This window comes from Sinocyclocheilus grahami, unplaced genomic scaffold, assembly GCF_001515645.1.
Source record: "Sinocyclocheilus grahami isolate Dianchi unplaced genomic scaffold, SAMN03320097.WGS_v1.1 scaffold440.1, whole genome shotgun sequence".
Classification (NCBI taxonomy): domain Eukaryota; kingdom Metazoa; phylum Chordata; class Actinopteri; order Cypriniformes; family Cyprinidae; genus Sinocyclocheilus; species Sinocyclocheilus grahami.
Window position 1 is genome coordinate 1,634,174 of NW_015505619.1, and position 19,469 is coordinate 1,653,642.

Consider the following 19,469-nt stretch of genomic DNA (forward strand, 5'->3'; position numbering starts at 1 on the left):
CACTCGAAGTAGATTGGTCCCTCTAAGCGAGATCCCAATTTCGTCGGTCATCTGACGTGATGTTGAGAGTGACCGACTGAAAGGGAACTCCTGGATTGCTTTTGCATGTTTGGGTCATTGTCTATTTGTACTATGAAGCGCCGCCCAATCAACTGTGCTGCATTTGTCTGAATCTGGGCAGAGAGTATATCTCTATACACTTCAGAATTCATCCGACTGCTTCTGTCTTCTGTCTCATCATCACTAAACACCAGTAAAGCCATGCATGCTCATGCATCACACTGCTCCATGTTTCACAGATGATGTTGTATGCTTTGGATCATGAGCTGTTCCAAGCCTTCTTCATACTTTTTTCTTCCCGTCATTCTGGTACAGGTAGATCTTAAGTTCAGTCGTCCAAAGAATGCTTTTACAGAAGTGGTCTGGCTTTTTTCAATGTTTTTTGGCAAAGTCTAATCTGGCCTTGTTTGCAGCTTGTGGTGAAGTTACTGTATTTGCTATGGTGAAGTCTTCTCTTGATTGCAGACTTTGAAAGTGACACGTCTGCCTCCTGGAGAGTGTTCTTCTCTTGGCTGGATGTTGTGAAAGGGTTTTTCTTTACCATGGAGAGGATTCTCTGATCATCCAGCACTGTTGTCCTCTGTGGACGTCCAGGCCTTTTTATGTTGCTGAGCTCACCAGTGTGTTCTTTTTTTCTGAGAATGTACCAAACTGTTGATCTGACCGCTCCTAATGTTCCTGCTATCTCTCTGATGGATTTGTTTTGTTTCTGAAGCCTAACAATAGTCTGTTTCACTTGTATGGAGATATTCTTTGACCGCATGATGTGGGTTCACAGCAATAGCTTCCAAATGCAAATGGCACACTTAGAATCAACTCCAGAACTTTTACCTGCTTAACTGATATAGAAATAATGAAAAAATAGCCCACAACTGTCCAATTACTTATGGTCCCTTGAACAAGGGGGAGGTACATATTAAAGAGCTGTTATTCCTTAACCTTTCCTCCAATTTTGATGTGAATACTCTCAAATCAAAGCTCAGAATTTGCACTTTAATTACACCATATTCATTATATATCTGTAACTTGAATATGTTTTGGTCAACAGCTAATATAATAAAATTTGCCTGTGTCCAAATATATATGGACCTAATTGTACACACACACACACACAAACACACACCCTAATGTTGTAGATGTTGTATCCCTTTTAAAATATAAAATATTTTAAAATAAAATATGCTGATTTTAATTGAAATCATTACAATAATGTGACTTGCTTTTGACAACAATGGGCAATGAGCATTATTTTCTTTTCTTTGTTTGCATCAGGGAAAATTATAATGTGTGTAATTTTCATAAATAGCACAATTTAAAAAAAAAATCTAAAAGCCTATTGAAAGGGTAACCATCCAAAACACTCTAGCAACTATCCATACAAACCCTAGCAACACTGCAGCACCCTTAACAGAGGCAAACTCATATTTTCATCATAAAGTGTAAAAGAAGTTAAGGAAAAAATACCATTATAAAAATATTAACATTTGCATTGTACATGAAATGCTCAAGTAAATATCTAAAGGGAGAATTTGAACATTAATTTTTCTGCTTTTGAAAATGTTTTTAATGAGCCCTGAGAGGTGGATTATGATTAAAAGATCACAGAAAATGCCTACATTAGCAGGTCAAGAGCATTTTTGAATCTATTTATTGACATAATCAGCTGAATAAATTTTGCATGAATGATAAACTGATGTTAATGGAAATCAGTCCAAGGTCAATGCCTGCGATTTCCTAGAACAACCTGAAAAACCCTCAGACACAAGCGGAAAAGAAATCACAGGATGTCATCAGGCCGGTTTTGACAAAATTATCACTCGCCAAGTGCCAAATGTGAGGAAAAAAAATTCACTCATAAATATGTATAAAATTCACACACCATTAGAATGTGTTAAAAAGTTAATTTTAGACGTTGTCTTCAACTAACCTGCGCTAATGTCACAACAGGAAATTATATTATGGCAACTTCAAATGTCTTTTTTTTATCTGATTCCTTTACATCAGTGTTATTTTAGTACTTGACTAATATAGTTTTACTAAAATAGTTTTTATTAATATTTTGAATTAGTATTAATTTTTATATTTTCTGTTTTCATTGAAGTTAAAGTAAAAATTTTTAAACGTCTATATATATATCCTTTATTAATTTTATTACATTTGTTATTTTTATTTTACTTGTTTATGTTCTGTTTCTCCCATCTGTATGACAATATCTCATCCTCTCCTACAGCACAAAATTCAATCCGATCCAGAGATAAACAGATGTTTTCAATCGACTACGCATCTGCAATGATCCAAAAAACAGTCTGTATGATTAGTCTTTCCATGAGGCTTCATGTGCACCAAAACAAACAAACAGCTACAGGAGTGACTCCAGCTCCAACTGGAACAGACAGCCATCAAAGATGCTGAATTTCAAGAAATACATACAGTGCTTGAGCACCAGAAGACTGTTTTTATCATGTTTGGCCGAACCGCAGTGGTTCATTGACGCAGAGGAAATTAACAGATCAAGAGACGCCCATTAAATGCCAGCTGTGGCCTTACAAAACACGCTACAGACTTTAGAGAATAAAGACACTGCTATAATGAAGTTAGTAGTCTATAGACTTTAGAAAGGCTGTAACCACCCCAGACAGTGAGGGGGACAAGAAACAGCCGAACTGTTCAATTGAATGTTGAAACAAGGCTGTGAGGCATATACTTACAGTCTTACAATGGCATGCACTGTATAACAGTCCTAGATAATCAAGTTTTTCTTTGAAAGACATTTCATCACTGAACAATCGTTATGTTAAACACCAGTACAATCCACTGAATGCACTGTACTTCAGTCCCTCACGGCCTCGTTTTCATTCCTGTCAAACATTACTCTGACTAAGGTCTATTGAGTGGCAAGAGACAAAGAGAGCTCCAATTAAATATAAAAATACAGTCATTTGCGTCCCGTCTTGTCGTTTTGACGATCGACGGGGTCTGAAAATCCACTTCGTCGGCAGAGATGAAGGCACAGCAGTGGATGGCGAGTTATCAGCTCTTTAAGCCCATGGTGTGTTGAGCTTTCACGGTGGGACGCTCTATCTCAACACGGCACAATGGGCCTCACTTTGACTGCCTATAGAAGTGACCGCCGACTCGCAGAGACACGCTCCATTCATTTACAGCAGAAATCAAGCGTCTCGTCCTCCGGGAAACCATTCAAAGATGTTCGTGAAATCAAAAGCATTTCAAAACCAAAACATGACCCATACCATCATTATTATTGCTCAGAATTCAGATTCAGGGATTTGGACTTAATCTTAAAGGGATAGTTCACCCAAAAATGAAAATGTGATGTTTATCTGCTTACCCCCAGGGCATCCAAGATGTAGCTGACTTTGTTTCTTCAGTAGAACACAAACGGAGATTTTTAACTCCAGCCGTTGCAGTCTATCAGTCTTATAATGCATGGCAATGGCAACAAAATCTATGAGAGTAAAAAAAAGTTTTTTACTTGCGCTTATCCTTATTGTTCAAACCGACTTAAAACTAAAAGATTACGTTCTCTCGCGCGAACTCATTCGGGAGTGGTGACTTTCCACGTATTCCCAACTTCTGAGCCTGCTCGCCGGAAGTTATGGTTGATTGCTCTTCGGCTGGATATCAACACACCCATTAACGTAAACTACGCCAGAGACGCGCGCGTACACACCTCATGCACCGGATGCCATGCATGCGCCCAAAGACAGTTGAACATAGTGGTGTATTAGAGGTCAAATATGATATAAATACTGTTCGGTTTCTTGCACAAACCAATCGTTTCGTGTCTTAGGACATCAATGTGTCGTCACGAGCCGCAGGGTTTAATTTGGGTCTGTGCATGTTTTTTTTACTCTCATAGATTTTGTTACCATTGCCATGCATTATACGACTGATAGACTGCAACGGCTGGAGTTAAAAATCTCAGTTTGTGTTCTACTGAAGAAACAAAGTCACCTACATCTTGGATGCCCTGGGGGTAAGCAGATAAACATCACATTTTCATTTTTGGGTGAACTATCCCTTTAAGTCTCCTCTGCTCACCCAGGCTGCATTTATTTGAGAAAAAATATACCAAAATCAGTAATGTTGTGGAATATTATTACAATTTCGAATAAGTGTTTTCTATGTGGACAGATTTTAAAATGTAACTTATTCCTGTGATGCAAAGCTGAATATTAACCCTTTAACTGTCACGCCCCTTTTTTTAACATAGATGTGAAAGTGCACTAACCAAACTTAAATTGCTATAATTCATGAACAAAAACATTTTGTAATATGATTTTTATGTAACATTTCCATGGTAATGCAATGTCTGATTTTAAAATGGCTTTCACAGGATAAATTTTGAGATTTTAAGCTTTCAACTGATATATACTTTATGATGATTTCTAAAACGTGAAAGGGAAAAAGGCAACGAAAAAATACTTTTGGGACAAAGGTCAGAACCTGTTTTGATGTAGATTTTTTAAGGGTGCACTCTTGTAATAAATTAATCTATCAATGTTCCTACATCATTTGTAACAAAAAACAGCGATAAAATGTCTATTTAGAAGTCTTATTTATTCCTGTGATGCAAAGCTGAATATTAACCCTTTAACTGTCACGCCCATTTTTTTTAACATAGATGTGAAAGTGCACTAACCAAACTTAAATTGCTATAATTCATGAACAAAAACATTTTGTAATATGATTTTTATGTAACATTTCCATGGTAATGCAATGTCTGATTTTAAAATGGCTTTCACAGGATAAATTTTGAGATTTTAAGCTTTCAACTGATATATACTTTATGATGATTTCTAAAACGTGAAAGGGAAAAAGGCAACGAAAAAATACTTTTGGGACAAAGGTCAGAACCTGTTTTGATGTAGATTTTTTAAGGGTGCACTCTTGTAATAAATTAATCTATCAATGTTCCTACATCATTTGTAACAAAAAACAGCGATAAAATGTCTATTTAGAAGTCTTAGACCTTTCCAACGATATATAGTTTGTCATGATTAGATTAGATTTAATTGTAATATAGTGAAGTAAACTGACAGTTAAGAGGTTAAGCATCATTCCTCCAGTCTTCAGTGTCACGTGATACTTCAGAAATCATTCTAATATGCTGTTTTGCTGCTTAAGAAACATTTCTGATTATTATCAATGACAAAAACAGTTGTGCTGCATATTTTTGTGGAAATTGTGATACAGTTTTTAGGATTCTTTAAGAAATACATTATTTTTAATTTATTTATTTTTAAACGGTATAAATGTCTTTACTGTTATTTTAATAAATTTAATGTGTCCTTGCTGAATAAAATTAAATTCTTTAAAAAAATAAAATATTTATTTCTTTAATAAAAAAATTAAAAATAGAATAAATGAACATAAAAAAAAGATTTATTTATTTTTCAAATACAAATAATTAAAGAATAACAAAAACTAATTTTAAAATAAAAACAAAATAAAATAAAACATTTTAATGGTAGTGTAATTAACTGTAATTGTAAACAACTGTAAACTATTTTCTTCTTTGGATTAACATACACTGCTGAATCATTCACATTAATACCAGGAATGTGTATTAATAAAGTATATAGAGTTTTATTATTTCCTGCTTTTAATTTCAAGTTTACAGCATGTACTTGGTGATCCATGTTGATGATGTTTTTAGCTGAATAGCGATAATCAAAACAATATTTCCTTTTTGGTTAATGATTACATAACATAGGCATTATGTCAGAGCACATTCAAGTCCAGATTTAGTGCTTTAATTGGAGCAGTTGTGCATTTGGCTTTAGCTAGCATCACACAGCATTGTGAGAGTGCCAAAGTCATGACTGCATGACACAGAGAAAATAAACTCCCTAGAGCCGGTGCTCACCCCTCTGCCCCTTGTTTTCACTCCCGCTCCTACAGTCATTTCAGAGCTAAAGACATGGAAGGACAACTCTAAGTGCGAGACTGTGGCTTTACGACCAGAATCCATCATCAAAGAGCAATTAAACAGTAAATGTTGCTGATTGGGCTGGAACGGGGCAGGCTGTCAGAATAATCAGCGTCCTCTCGCTGCCGTCGAGGGCTGGACTCGAGGGGTGTGGTATTTCAAGACTGCGAAAGGTTAGGAGACGCCCCGCGAGAGCACGCCGTCGGCCACCGCGATTAGTACCAGGATTCAGTGCACAAATATGACATTTGATGAGCCGGTGTGAACATGTGGTGCAGATACACAAGCTGTGTTTGTGTATAATGCCGTCAAAATGAGAATTCCTTCGCCCACTAAATACAGCTGTCTCAACACAAGCAGCCTGCCATGGAGCTCGACTTCATGCAGATTTCAGAAATTAAAAATGCAATGATCATGCTATTAGGTTCAGTACTTGTACTTACTAAAATGCTTTAAGAATGCATGCAACAATTATTGTAAATAAAATGGAGATGCTCAGCAGTGGCCGGAAACTTCATGCAAATCTTTCTTTTCTGTAGCATTCTGTATTTTGTAACAAAAAGTAAATACATTTTACCAAACCTTTTTAACTCCAATCTTTTCCTATCCTAATTATTAACAATTATAATCACCTAAAATATTATCAACAACATATGATTTTACAACATTTTCGCCCTGATTGGATGGTAAAATTATTATTGTTTTCCTTTGAAATAACATGCACTAATGAATTCTTCACAATAAGACCAGGAATGTGCAATGAAATTAAATGAACCGATAAAAAAAAATCCATTCAAATCCAAATGCCACGTCTGGCATTAAAAAAGTAATATATCTTACTGACCCTGCACTTTTGAATGGTACCGCATCTCTCATTATAAACACAGTAATCAGTAACTCTTAGATTATTACTCAAGTAATCAGACCTATGATTTTTGGCTTGATTGGATGGTAAAAAGTGTTTCTTTTTTCTTTGGATTAACATGCACTAATTAATTATTTACAATAAGACCAGGAATGTGCATTAAAAAAGTAAATAGAATCAATTCTAATTTCATGCTGACTTTAAAGCATATACTTGCATACATTTTAGACATTATGGATGCATAACCTTGATATCAGATTCAATAGTGTGCTAATTTACTTGTACTCACTAAAATCCTCTATGAATGAAGAATGCAATGCATGCAATACTGAATGCAATGCATAAAATACATTCAATATTTATTGCAAATATAATAATGACGCTCAATGGTGACCAGTAACTTTATGCACATCTGTCTTTTTGGTGGTATTTAAATAGATGGATGGATGGATGGAAGGAGAGAAGGATGGATGGACGGATGGATAGAAGGATGGATGAATGGATGGACGGATAGATGGATGGATGTATAGAAAGATGGATGGATGGATAGAAGGATAGATGGATAGATAGAAAGATGGATGGATGGATAGATGGATAGAAGGATGGATGGATGGATAGAAGGATGGATGGATGGATAGATGGATGGATAGAAGGATAGATGGATTGATAGAAGGATGGATGGATGGATAGAAGGATAGATGGATGGATAGAAGGATGGATGGATGGATAGATGGATAGAAGGATGGATGGCTGATAGATGGATGGATAGAAGGATAGATGGATGGATAGATGGATGGATAGAAGGATCGATGGATGGATAGATGGATGGATAGATGGATGGATAGAAGGATCGATGGATGGATAGATGGATGGATAGATGGATGGATAGAAGGATCGATGGATGGATAGATGGATGGATAGATGGATGGATAGAAGGATCGATGGATGGATAGATGGATGGATAGATGGATGGATAGAAGGATCGATGGATGGATAGATGGATGGATAGATGGATGGATAGAAGGATCGATGGATGGATAGATGGATGGATAGATGGATGGATAGAAGGATCGATGGATGGATAGATGGATGGATAGATGGATGGATAGAAGGATCGATGGATGGATAGATGGATGGATAGATGGATGGATAGAAGGATCGATGGATGGATAGATGGATGGATAGATGGATGGATAGAAGGATCGATGGATGGATAGATGGATGGATAGATGGATGGATAGAAGGATCGATGGATGGATAGATGGATGGATAGATGGATGGATAGAAGGATCGATGGATGGATAGATGGATGGATAGATGGATGGATAGAAGGATCGATGGATGGATAGATGGATGGATAGATGGATGGATAGAAGGATCGATGGATGGATAGATGGATGGATAGATGGATGGATAGAAGGATCGATGGATGGATAGATGGATGGATAGATGGATGGATAGAAGGATCGATGGATGGATAGATGGATGGATAGATGGATGGATAGAAGGATCGATGGATGGATAGATGGATGGATAGATGGATGGATAGAAGGATCGATGGATGGATAGATGGATGGATAGATGGATGGATAGAAGGATCGATGGATGGATAGATGGATGGATAGATGGATGGATAGAAGGATCGATGGATGGATAGATGGATGGATAGATGGATGGATAGAAGGATCGATGGATGGATAGATGGATGGATAGATGGATGGATAGAAGGATCGATGGATGGATAGATGGATGGATAGATGGATGGATAGAAGGATCGATGGATGGATAGATGGATGGATAGATGGATGGATAGAAGGATCGATGGATGGATAGATGGATGGATAGATGGATGGATAGAAGGATCGATGGATGGATAGATGGATGGATAGATGGATGGATAGAAGGATCGATGGATGGATAGATGGATGGATAGATGGATGGATAGAAGGATCGATGGATGGATAGATGGATGGATAGATGGATGGATAGAAGGATCGATGGATGGATAGATGGATGGATAGATGGATGGATAGAAGGATCGATGGATGGATAGATGGATGGATAGATGGATGGATAGAAGGATCGATGGATGGATAGATGGATGGATAGATGGATGGATAGAAGGATCGATGGATGGATAGATGGATGGATAGATGGATGGATAGAAGGATCGATGGATGGATAGATGGATGGATAGATGGATGGATAGAAGGATCGATGGATGGATAGATGGATGGATAGATGGATGGATAGAAGGATCGATGGATGGATAGATGGATGGATAGATGGATGGATAGAAGGATCGATGGATGGATAGATGGATGGATAGATGGATGGATAGAAGGATCGATGGATGGATAGATGGATGGATAGATGGATGGATAGAAGGATCGATGGATGGATAGATGGATGGATAGATGGATGGATAGAAGGATCGATGGATGGATAGATGGATGGATAGATGGATGGATAGAAGGATCGATGGATGGATAGATGGATGGATAGATGGATGGATAGAAGGATCGATGGATGGATAGATGGATGGATAGATGGATGGATAGAAGGATCGATGGATGGATAGATGGATGGATAGATGGATGGATAGAAGGATCGATGGATGGATAGATGGATGGATAGATGGATGGATAGAAGGATCGATGGATGGATAGATGGATGGATAGATGGATGGATAGAAGGATCGATGGATGGATAGATGGATGGATAGATGGATGGATAGAAGGATCGATGGATGGATAGATGGATGGATAGATGGATGGATAGAAGGATCGATGGATGGATAGATGGATGGATAGATGGATGGATAGAAGGATCGATGGATGGATAGATGGATGGATAGATGGATGGATAGAAGGATCGATGGATGGATAGATGGATGGATAGATGGATGGATAGAAGGATCGATGGATGGATAGATGGATGGATAGATGGATGGATAGAAGGATCGATGGATGGATAGATGGATGGATAGATGGATGGATAGAAGGATCGATGGATGGATAGATGGATGGATAGATGGATGGATAGAAGGATCGATGGATGGATAGATGGATGGATAGATGGATGGATAGAAGGATCGATGGATGGATAGATGGATGGATAGATGGATGGATAGAAGGATCGATGGATGGATAGATGGATGGATAGATGGATGGATAGAAGGATCGATGGATGGATAGATGGATGGATAGATGGATGGATAGAAGGATCGATGGATGGATAGATGGATGGATAGATGGATGGATAGAAGGATCGATGGATGGATAGATGGATGGATAGATGGATGGATAGAAGGATCGATGGATGGATAGATGGATGGATAGATGGATGGATAGAAGGATCGATGGATGGATAGATGGATGGATAGATGGATGGATAGAAGGATCGATGGATGGATAGATGGATGGATAGATGGATGGATAGAAGGATCGATGGATGGATAGATGGATGGATAGATGGATGGATAGAAGGATCGATGGATGGATAGATGGATGGATAGATGGATGGATAGAAGGATCGATGGATGGATAGATGGATGGATAGATGGATGGATAGAAGGATCGATGGATGGATAGATGGATGGATAGATGGATGGATAGAAGGATCGATGGATGGATAGATGGATGGATAGATGGATGGATAGAAGGATCGATGGATGGATAGATGGATGGATAGATGGATGGATAGAAGGATCGATGGATGGATAGATGGATGGATAGATGGATGGATAGAAGGATCGATGGATGGATAGATGGATGGATAGATGGATGGATAGAAGGATCGATGGATGGATAGATGGATGGATAGATGGATGGATAGAAGGATCGATGGATGGATAGATGGATGGATAGATGGATGGATAGAAGGATCGATGGATGGATAGATGGATGGATAGATGGATGGATAGAAGGATCGATGGATGGATAGATGGATGGATAGATGGATGGATAGAAGGATCGATGGATGGATAGATGGATGGATAGATGGATGGATAGAAGGATCGATGGATGGATAGATGGATGGATAGATGGATGGATAGAAGGATCGATGGATGGATAGATGGATGGATAGATGGATGGATAGAAGGATCGATGGATGGATAGATGGATGGATAGATGGATGGATAGAAGGATCGATGGATGGATAGATGGATGGATAGATGGATGGATAGAAGGATCGATGGATGGATAGATGGATGGATAGATGGATGGATAGAAGGATCGATGGATGGATAGATGGATGGATAGATGGATGGATAGAAGGATCGATGGATGGATAGATGGATGGATAGATGGATGGATAGAAGGATCGATGGATGGATAGATGGATGGATAGATGGATGGATAGAAGGATCGATGGATGGATAGATGGATGGATAGATGGATGGATAGAAGGATCGATGGATGGATAGATGGATGGATAGATGGATGGATAGAAGGATCGATGGATGGATAGATGGATGGATAGATGGATGGATAGAAGGATCGATGGATGGATAGATGGATGGATAGATGGATGGATAGAAGGATCGATGGATGGATAGATGGATGGATAGATGGATGGATAGAAGGATCGATGGATGGATAGATGGATGGATAGATGGATGGATAGAAGGATCGATGGATGGATAGATGGATGGATAGATGGATGGATAGAAGGATCGATGGATGGATAGATGGATGGATAGATGGATGGATAGAAGGATCGATGGATGGATAGATGGATGGATAGATGGATGGATAGAAGGATCGATGGATGGATAGATGGATGGATAGATGGATGGATAGAAGGATCGATGGATGGATAGATGGATGGATAGATGGATGGATAGAAGGATCGATGGATGGATAGATGGATGGATAGATGGATGGATAGAAGGATCGATGGATGGATAGATGGATGGATAGATGGATGGATAGAAGGATCGATGGATGGATAGATGGATGGATAGATGGATGGATAGAAGGATCGATGGATGGATAGATGGATGGATAGATGGATGGATAGAAGGATCGATGGATGGATAGATGGATGGATAGATGGATGGATAGAAGGATCGATGGATGGATAGATGGATGGATAGATGGATGGATAGAAGGATCGATGGATGGATAGATGGATGGATAGATGGATGGATAGAAGGATCGATGGATGGATAGATGGATGGATAGATGGATGGATAGAAGGATCGATGGATGGATAGATGGATGGATAGATGGATGGATAGAAGGATCGATGGATGGATAGATGGATGGATAGATGGATGGATAGAAGGATAGATGGATTGATAGAAGGATGGATGGATGGATAGAAGGATAGATGGATGGATAGAAGGATGGATGGATGGATAGATGGATGATAGAAGAATAGATGGATGGATAGATGGATAGAAGGATGGATGGATGATAGATGGATGGATAGAAGGATAGATGGATGGATAGATGGATGGATAGAAGGATCGATGGATGGATAGATGGATGGATAGATGGATGGATAGAAGGATAGATGGATGGATAGATGGATGGATAGAAGGATAGATGGATTGATAGAAGGATGGATGGATGGATAGAAGGATAGATGGATGGATAGAAGGATGGATGGATGGATAGATGGATGATAGAAGAATAGATGGATGGATAGATGGATAGAAGGATGGATGGATGATAGATGGATGGATAGAAGGATAGATGGATGGATAGATGGATGGATAGAAGGATCGATGGATGGATAGATGGATGGATAGATGGATGGATAGAAGGATAGATGGATGGACAGATGGACGGATAGAAGGATAGATGGATAGATAGATATAAATAAATCAATCAATCTTATTGAGCCAAACCTCTGGGCAGTGCATTTATCTCTATCACTAAATGCTTAGATTATTACTCAAGTAATCAGACCTTATTTAGATGTAAAAATTTATCTTTTTTTCTTTGGACTAACATGCACTAATGAATCATTCACAATACGGAATGTGCATTAGAAAAGTAAATAAATTCACTTTTAATTTCATGCTGCCTTTGAAATAATATATACAGTATATGCTTTAGACATTATAGACACAACAACCTTGATATCAGGTTCAATACTGTGCTAATGGACTTGTGCTCACTAAAATGCTGTAGGAATTAAGTGTACTTGCAATATTCATTGTATATAAAATGTAGACGCTCAACAGTATCTTGCTCAATCTTTCTTTTTATGGCATTAAAACAACATTTACTCAGCTCAAACTTCTGAACAGTAGTGTATCTAATGCAGTAATCAGTAACTGCTTAGATTATTACCTAACTAATCAGACCTATGATTTTTGGCTTGACTGGATGGAAAAAGATGTCTCTTGTTTTTCTTGTTTTCTTCAGCAATGATGAATCCTTCAGAACAAGACCAAGAATGTGCATTAAGGAAGAAACAACCTTGATATCAGCTTCATTACTGTGCTAATGGACTTGTACTCACTAATACTTGCAATATTCATTGTAAATAAAATTGAGATGCTCAGTATAGTCAGTAACTATGCAAATCTCTCTTCTTTGAGGCATTAAAATGACTGAAAACCAGCCAAGTAAGTACTTGCATAAAGTTACCAGTCACTCATTATTTATTTACTCACTTAACTTGCACTAGCAAAAGAATTCGCCTTTGGCAATTAGAGAGGTGTATATATATCCTCAATTCCAAAACCTACTGAGCTGCATTCACAGGGAATGTTTTAAAACACACTCCAAAAAATAATCTGCAGCATTATGATGACTTCTAAGATGCCCGTTCAGCCAAAAACATCACAAATATCCTACGGGGAGAATGCACTGCAACAAGCTTTTATCTATATTCTAGGTGTTGTTTGTCTATTATTTACATTTGGCTTCTTTTAGGCTCATTAGTCATCAAATCCTCTGGAAACTCCACAGATGTTATGAAGGTTGCAGGTACAGACAGGCAGCTTTTTTATCTCACCGAGCACCAGAGCAGCTCACAGATCAGAGTTTCAAATCATCTCAAGTTTACTTAAGTTCTGACGTGACCAGGCAGCTGTCTATGCAAGGCAACTCACTGAGTTTCCAAACAGAGCCATAAAAATAAGAGCGAATCGATGACAAACAACAGCAAGAGCACCTTGCTGCTGCTCCCGATCGGCCCGACGGCAGCCTTGAGACGCGGACTGACTGAAGACATCATGTGATCGCAGTACATGTCATGCTTATGAGCGTGAAACTGCAGGCAAGATGGATGGTGGGCTATAAATTAGGAGTCAGCGTGCTGCAGTGGGTGCTCTCGCTCTCTCTCACAAGCCCACTAACAAACCTCCATGCTTCTGTCAATCAGACCGAGTCTCAGCGGACTGTTCATGAGTCTCATTCATACTGCACACAACAGTGGTAAAGCTCAGAGAAATGACCGGCTGCAATCTGATTATCTGGCTTTAATACACTTTCAGAGTTTAGAGGCTTTCTTTTTGTAGAAAACCATGATATTGATGACATCAAATTGTTTGCATGATTTTGCCTTTTGACAAAAAGCCGTTGAATCCAATAGACTGCATATTTTTTCAACAGAATGCAATACTAAATAATTCAAAAGTAATAAAAAAAAAACAAAAATCAAAATAAATTCAAAAATGAAAAAAAAATGAAAAAACTAATATACTGAAAAGGCTGTCAGACTGACATTTAAAATGATGCAATATATAGGCTACACATATATACATATATAATTTTTCGATATTGAATCGATTATATTGAAAATATTCTGTATATATATCTTGCATTTATAAAAAATATATAAAAAATGAAAAATTTAATAAAATGACACAAAGTATATATATATATATAGCTGTTTTTGAAAAATTATATATGTATATATTAGTAAATATAAAATATTTATATATATTATTTTTAATACATATAATTAAAATATTTTTTTTGTATTTACACAACAATTAAGTATAGTACAATAAATATACAAAATAATATTACATTACATTTACATTTAGTAATTTAGCAGACACTTTTATCCAAAGTGACAAACAATATAGTAAACAATATTTTTATATTTAAAATAAAATAGATGCAATTTTACAATACTTTATGATTTTTGTGCTTTTAAAAAAATATACTGGTATATCTATATATTCAATACAATCTATAAAAAATATATACCCATTTATTTAAAAATATTACACACACACACACACACACACACACACACACACACAGGTTTGTTTTTGTGAATTGTGGGGACTCTCCATAGGCGTAATGGTTTTTATACTGTACAGACCGTATATTCTATTGCCCTACACCAACCCTACCCCTAAACCTACCCCTCACAGGAGACTTTCTGCTATTTCAGATTTTCAATACACTCCATTCTGTGTGATTTATAAGCGTTTTGAAAAGTGGGGACATGGGGTAATGTCCTGAAAAGTCACCTTCTCCTTGTAATACCTATGTCATACCTTTGTCATTATACAAATTTATGTCCTCATCTGTCACAAAAATGCGCGCGCACACACACACACACACATATATATAGGAAGAGTTTAAATGCAAAAGCCTCTAGGTGCCGCCTGAAATTTTCTTCTAAAATGAGCATTGTTCTCAGGCTCCTATATTTAGGTTCAGTTATTTCACTTTAATGGCGAAGAAAAGAACCTATTCATTGCCATTAAAGTGAAATTACTGAACCTACACATGAGAGCCTGAGAACAATGCTCATTTAAGAAGAACATTTCAGATGGCACATAGGTGCTTTTGCATCTAAACTCTTCCTATATATATATATATATATATATAATGAAATAATTTTACGTCAGGCAGCCAGCCTTGGCATTTGAGGACATTTGTTGAAAGAAGTAAAAAAAAAAAAAAAAGGTTTGTCGAATGGAACAGTTTTTTTAGTCAGAATAAGCTACACTGTGAAGCTCAGCTTTATGCTGATAGTCAAAAGTCTGGCTTCGCAAGACCAGAATAAAGAGCCGACAGAAGCAGTGAGATGGAAACTGCATGTACGTGCCAGAAGAACAAATACAAATTGATTCTTCATGTCGTAAGAGTGATTCTGCATGAAGAAATTAGTAGATTTCAATATTCCTGACTATAAAACGGTTTTCAAATGCCAATGTGGTTTGTGTTGACAACATCATCTTGTCGTTTTGACATTCTGTTCCTTTTAAAGCGACTGACTGTGTCACGACCTCAGTGTAACGGTCCATTATAGCTCCAGTCCACGGCAGCGGCGAAACCCGATCCAATCTGTGCCAAAATACTCCCTCCATACTTCAGCACAGATCCAATTATCAGATTGGCTCCCAGCACAGAAAGAGCTGACCACACGGTTATCTGAAACGCCTAATGGCTTCCAATCAAATGTTTAATTCAAACAGCAGCTTTATTGCATGGTACCTTTCCACATTATCCAGGTTCCCGGCCACTCCGAGTCCTCCGATGGTGTAAAGCTTGCCGTCATACACCACGCTGTTGTGCCGGCACCGCGGGACTGTCATCCGAGACACCAGATTCCAATTATCCAGCAGAGACATGTAGCACCACACGTCAGCCAGCGTGACTCCAGACTCAATGCCTCCTAAAGAGGGTACAAGCCCAAACAAATGAGCGCTGAAGTCTCCATTTACACCCTCCAACATCACACCTCCATTAATACACAGCTGATGAAAAGACAGAAACACATAAATTCAGCTTTAGCTGCTTCCAGAAACATGTATCAGTGTCCATTTTAGTTTACTTTAGAGAAACAGACAGATATTTATAATATAAAAGTCTAATATTTATAAATCTAATTATATAAGAAATCTCCATGAATTTAATATTGTTATATAAATATAATATGTATATTATATAAACAAATCAATGTAAGTTTATATTTTTCTATTTTTATCTTTATATTGATATATATAAACATTTGTTTTATTTTGTAATATATATATATATATATACATATATATTTTTTGTAATAAAAATATCTATATATATTATTTTATAAAAATATATATATTTTTATAAAATTTATTTTATTTATTTTTCATTTAAATACAAATTTAATATTATATAAGCAAATCAATACATCTTCACATCTTTTATACAACTCTTTATATAGTTTTCTCTGCATTAATTTAGGAATTTTTTTATTCTGTTCACATTTTCTGTGGTGTGACATGCTAAAAACTTAATGTAAAAAAATGTTTAACAGTATTTTTCTATTTCTTTTAAAGTTATTCATGTGGATTTTGTGAGCTCATATTAATTGAAAGACTGCATGGAATATTTGTCACATGCCAGGATCATTTAAAATAAATTACAGAAGGAAAATGTAATTTAAAAATATATAACAGCAACTAAGTCATACACTTTCCTTTTTACGATTATAATAAATGTAATCTAAAAATCTTGATGTCCATGGATGTGTTATGCACTACTCATATACAGTTTTCACTCACAAATTGCCGCTGCAGCTTTAGAAGCGTCGTCTTTAATGTGCTATTGATTTTATCCTACTTGATTTGTGGGATATTTAACATCATAATTTGACACACAGCCAGTCGCAAAGACAGAGATGAGGAACAGCCATCTGCCTTCCCATCATCCCTCAAAGCGTGAGCTGCTAAATATAAAAGCAGACACCTGCGAGTGGCCACCAAACTGCAAGTGACACACTGTCGGCTTGATTACCTGACAGGTAGATATTATCCCCCGCCGATATGACGGAGAAGAACTCGCGGTTGTAGAAAGGCAGGCTGGCCAGGGGGTACCACTTGTTGTTCTGAGGGTTGAAGCAAGTGACGACTGTCAGCGAGCGCTGGTTCATACCGATGACCTGCCGCCCACCCACCAGCACGATCACCTCAGCGACACCTGCGGAGACGCACGGAGAAACAAACACCTTGACATTCACAGAAATAACCTGCTCAAAGCAACACATCGGACCAGATTACACTGCACGATGGACTGAGCTGCTCTGTTACTGGTGCAAGCTGGGTGTTTGTGAGGGTTATAATGGGTGACCAGGCAAAACCAGCTGATACTGTCAACATATTTACACTAGCAGTCAAAAGATTGAATAATAATAAAGATTTTTTTTTATATGTTTGAAAGAAGATATAAAAATATCGTCAGTAAGGCTGCATTTATTGAATCAAAAATACAGTAAAAACAGTAAAATTGTGAAATATTATTATTTCACAATTATTATTATTACAATTTAAAATTGCAGTTTTCTATGTGAATATATGTTAAAATGTCATTTATTTCTGAGAGTCAAAGCTGAATTTGACCGTCAACATATTTACACTAGCAGTCAAAAGATTGAATAATAATAAAGATTTTTTTTAATATGTTTGAAAGAAGATATAAAAATATCGTCAGTAAGGCTGCATTTATTGAATCAAAAATACAGTAAAAACAGTAAAATTGTGAAATATTATTATTTCACAATTATTATTATTACAATTTAAAATTGCAGTTTTCTATGTGAATATATGTTAAAATGTCATTTATTTCTGAGAGTCAAAGCTGAATTTATCATCATTACTCCAGTCTTCAGTGTCACATGATCCTTCAGAAATCATTCTAAGATGCTGATTTGCTGCTTGAGAAACATTTCTGATTAATTATAATTAATGTTAAAAACATTTGTGGTGCTCCATATTTTTGTGGAAACCAAATATATGAAGGGATAATAGAAAGCTCAATAGAAATCTTTTGTAACATTATAAATGTAATTACTGTCACTTTTGATCAATTTAAAGGGATAGTTCACCCAAAAATGAAAATTCGGTCATTAATTACTCACCCTCATGATGTTCCAAACCCGTAAGACCTCCGTTCATCTTCGGAACACAAATTAAGATATTTTTGATGGAATCTGAAATCTCTCTGACCCTCCCATAGGATTCTTACACGATCAAGGTCCAGAAACGTAGCAAGGAGATCGGTAAAATAATAAATGTGTAAAATGTGACATCAGGGGTTCAACCGTAATTTTACGAAGCTACGAGAATACTTTTCGTGCGCGAAAAAACAAAAAAAACGACTTTATTCAAATTTGTCTCCTCCACGTCACTCTATAGCGCCATTTTGGAGAATATCCACTGAACGTAAACCGTTCAGATATAAACCGTTGGCGTTTGCGGTCCAGGACCGCAAACGCCAACGGTTTATATCTGAACGGTTTACGTTCAGTGGATATTCTCCAAAATGGCGCTATAGAGTGACGTGGAGGAGACAAATTTGAATAAAGTCGTTTTTTTTGTTTTTTCGCGCACGAAAAGTATTCTCGTAGTGTCTATGGGAGAGCTCTCGGGATCAGGGCCGTAGCCAGCTATAAGGTCCGGACCTCGGTAAATTTTTCATGTTCAAAAATTCAAAAATAACCCTGAATGACTAACTTGCTGTTAAACTCCTCATATGAATGTCTGCATGTATAATTCAGTTTAATTCAGAATGTTTAGCGTCTGTGGTATAAAAATGATCACTGCGAGATCTTGAGAGAGTTGTGAGTGAGGGCGCGGGCGCGGGCGCGGGCGCGGGCGCAACCTCCGTGTTGATCCAGCTATAA

General features: G+C 37.2%; 1 protein-coding gene across 1 annotated transcript in view; it reads right to left on the reverse strand.

The window, feature by feature from the left end:
- Positions 1 to 17,757: 17,757 nt before the first annotated feature.
- Positions 17,758 to 19,469, reverse strand: part of LOC107552041 (kelch-like protein 29) — a 91,930-nt gene continuing 90,218 nt past the window's right edge. Inside the window, exon 12 of the mRNA XM_016233845.1 lies at positions 17,758 to 17,816. Coding sequence (XP_016089331.1) covers positions 17,758 to 17,816 — 59 coding nt within the window. The remainder of the gene's footprint in view (positions 17,817 to 19,469) is intronic.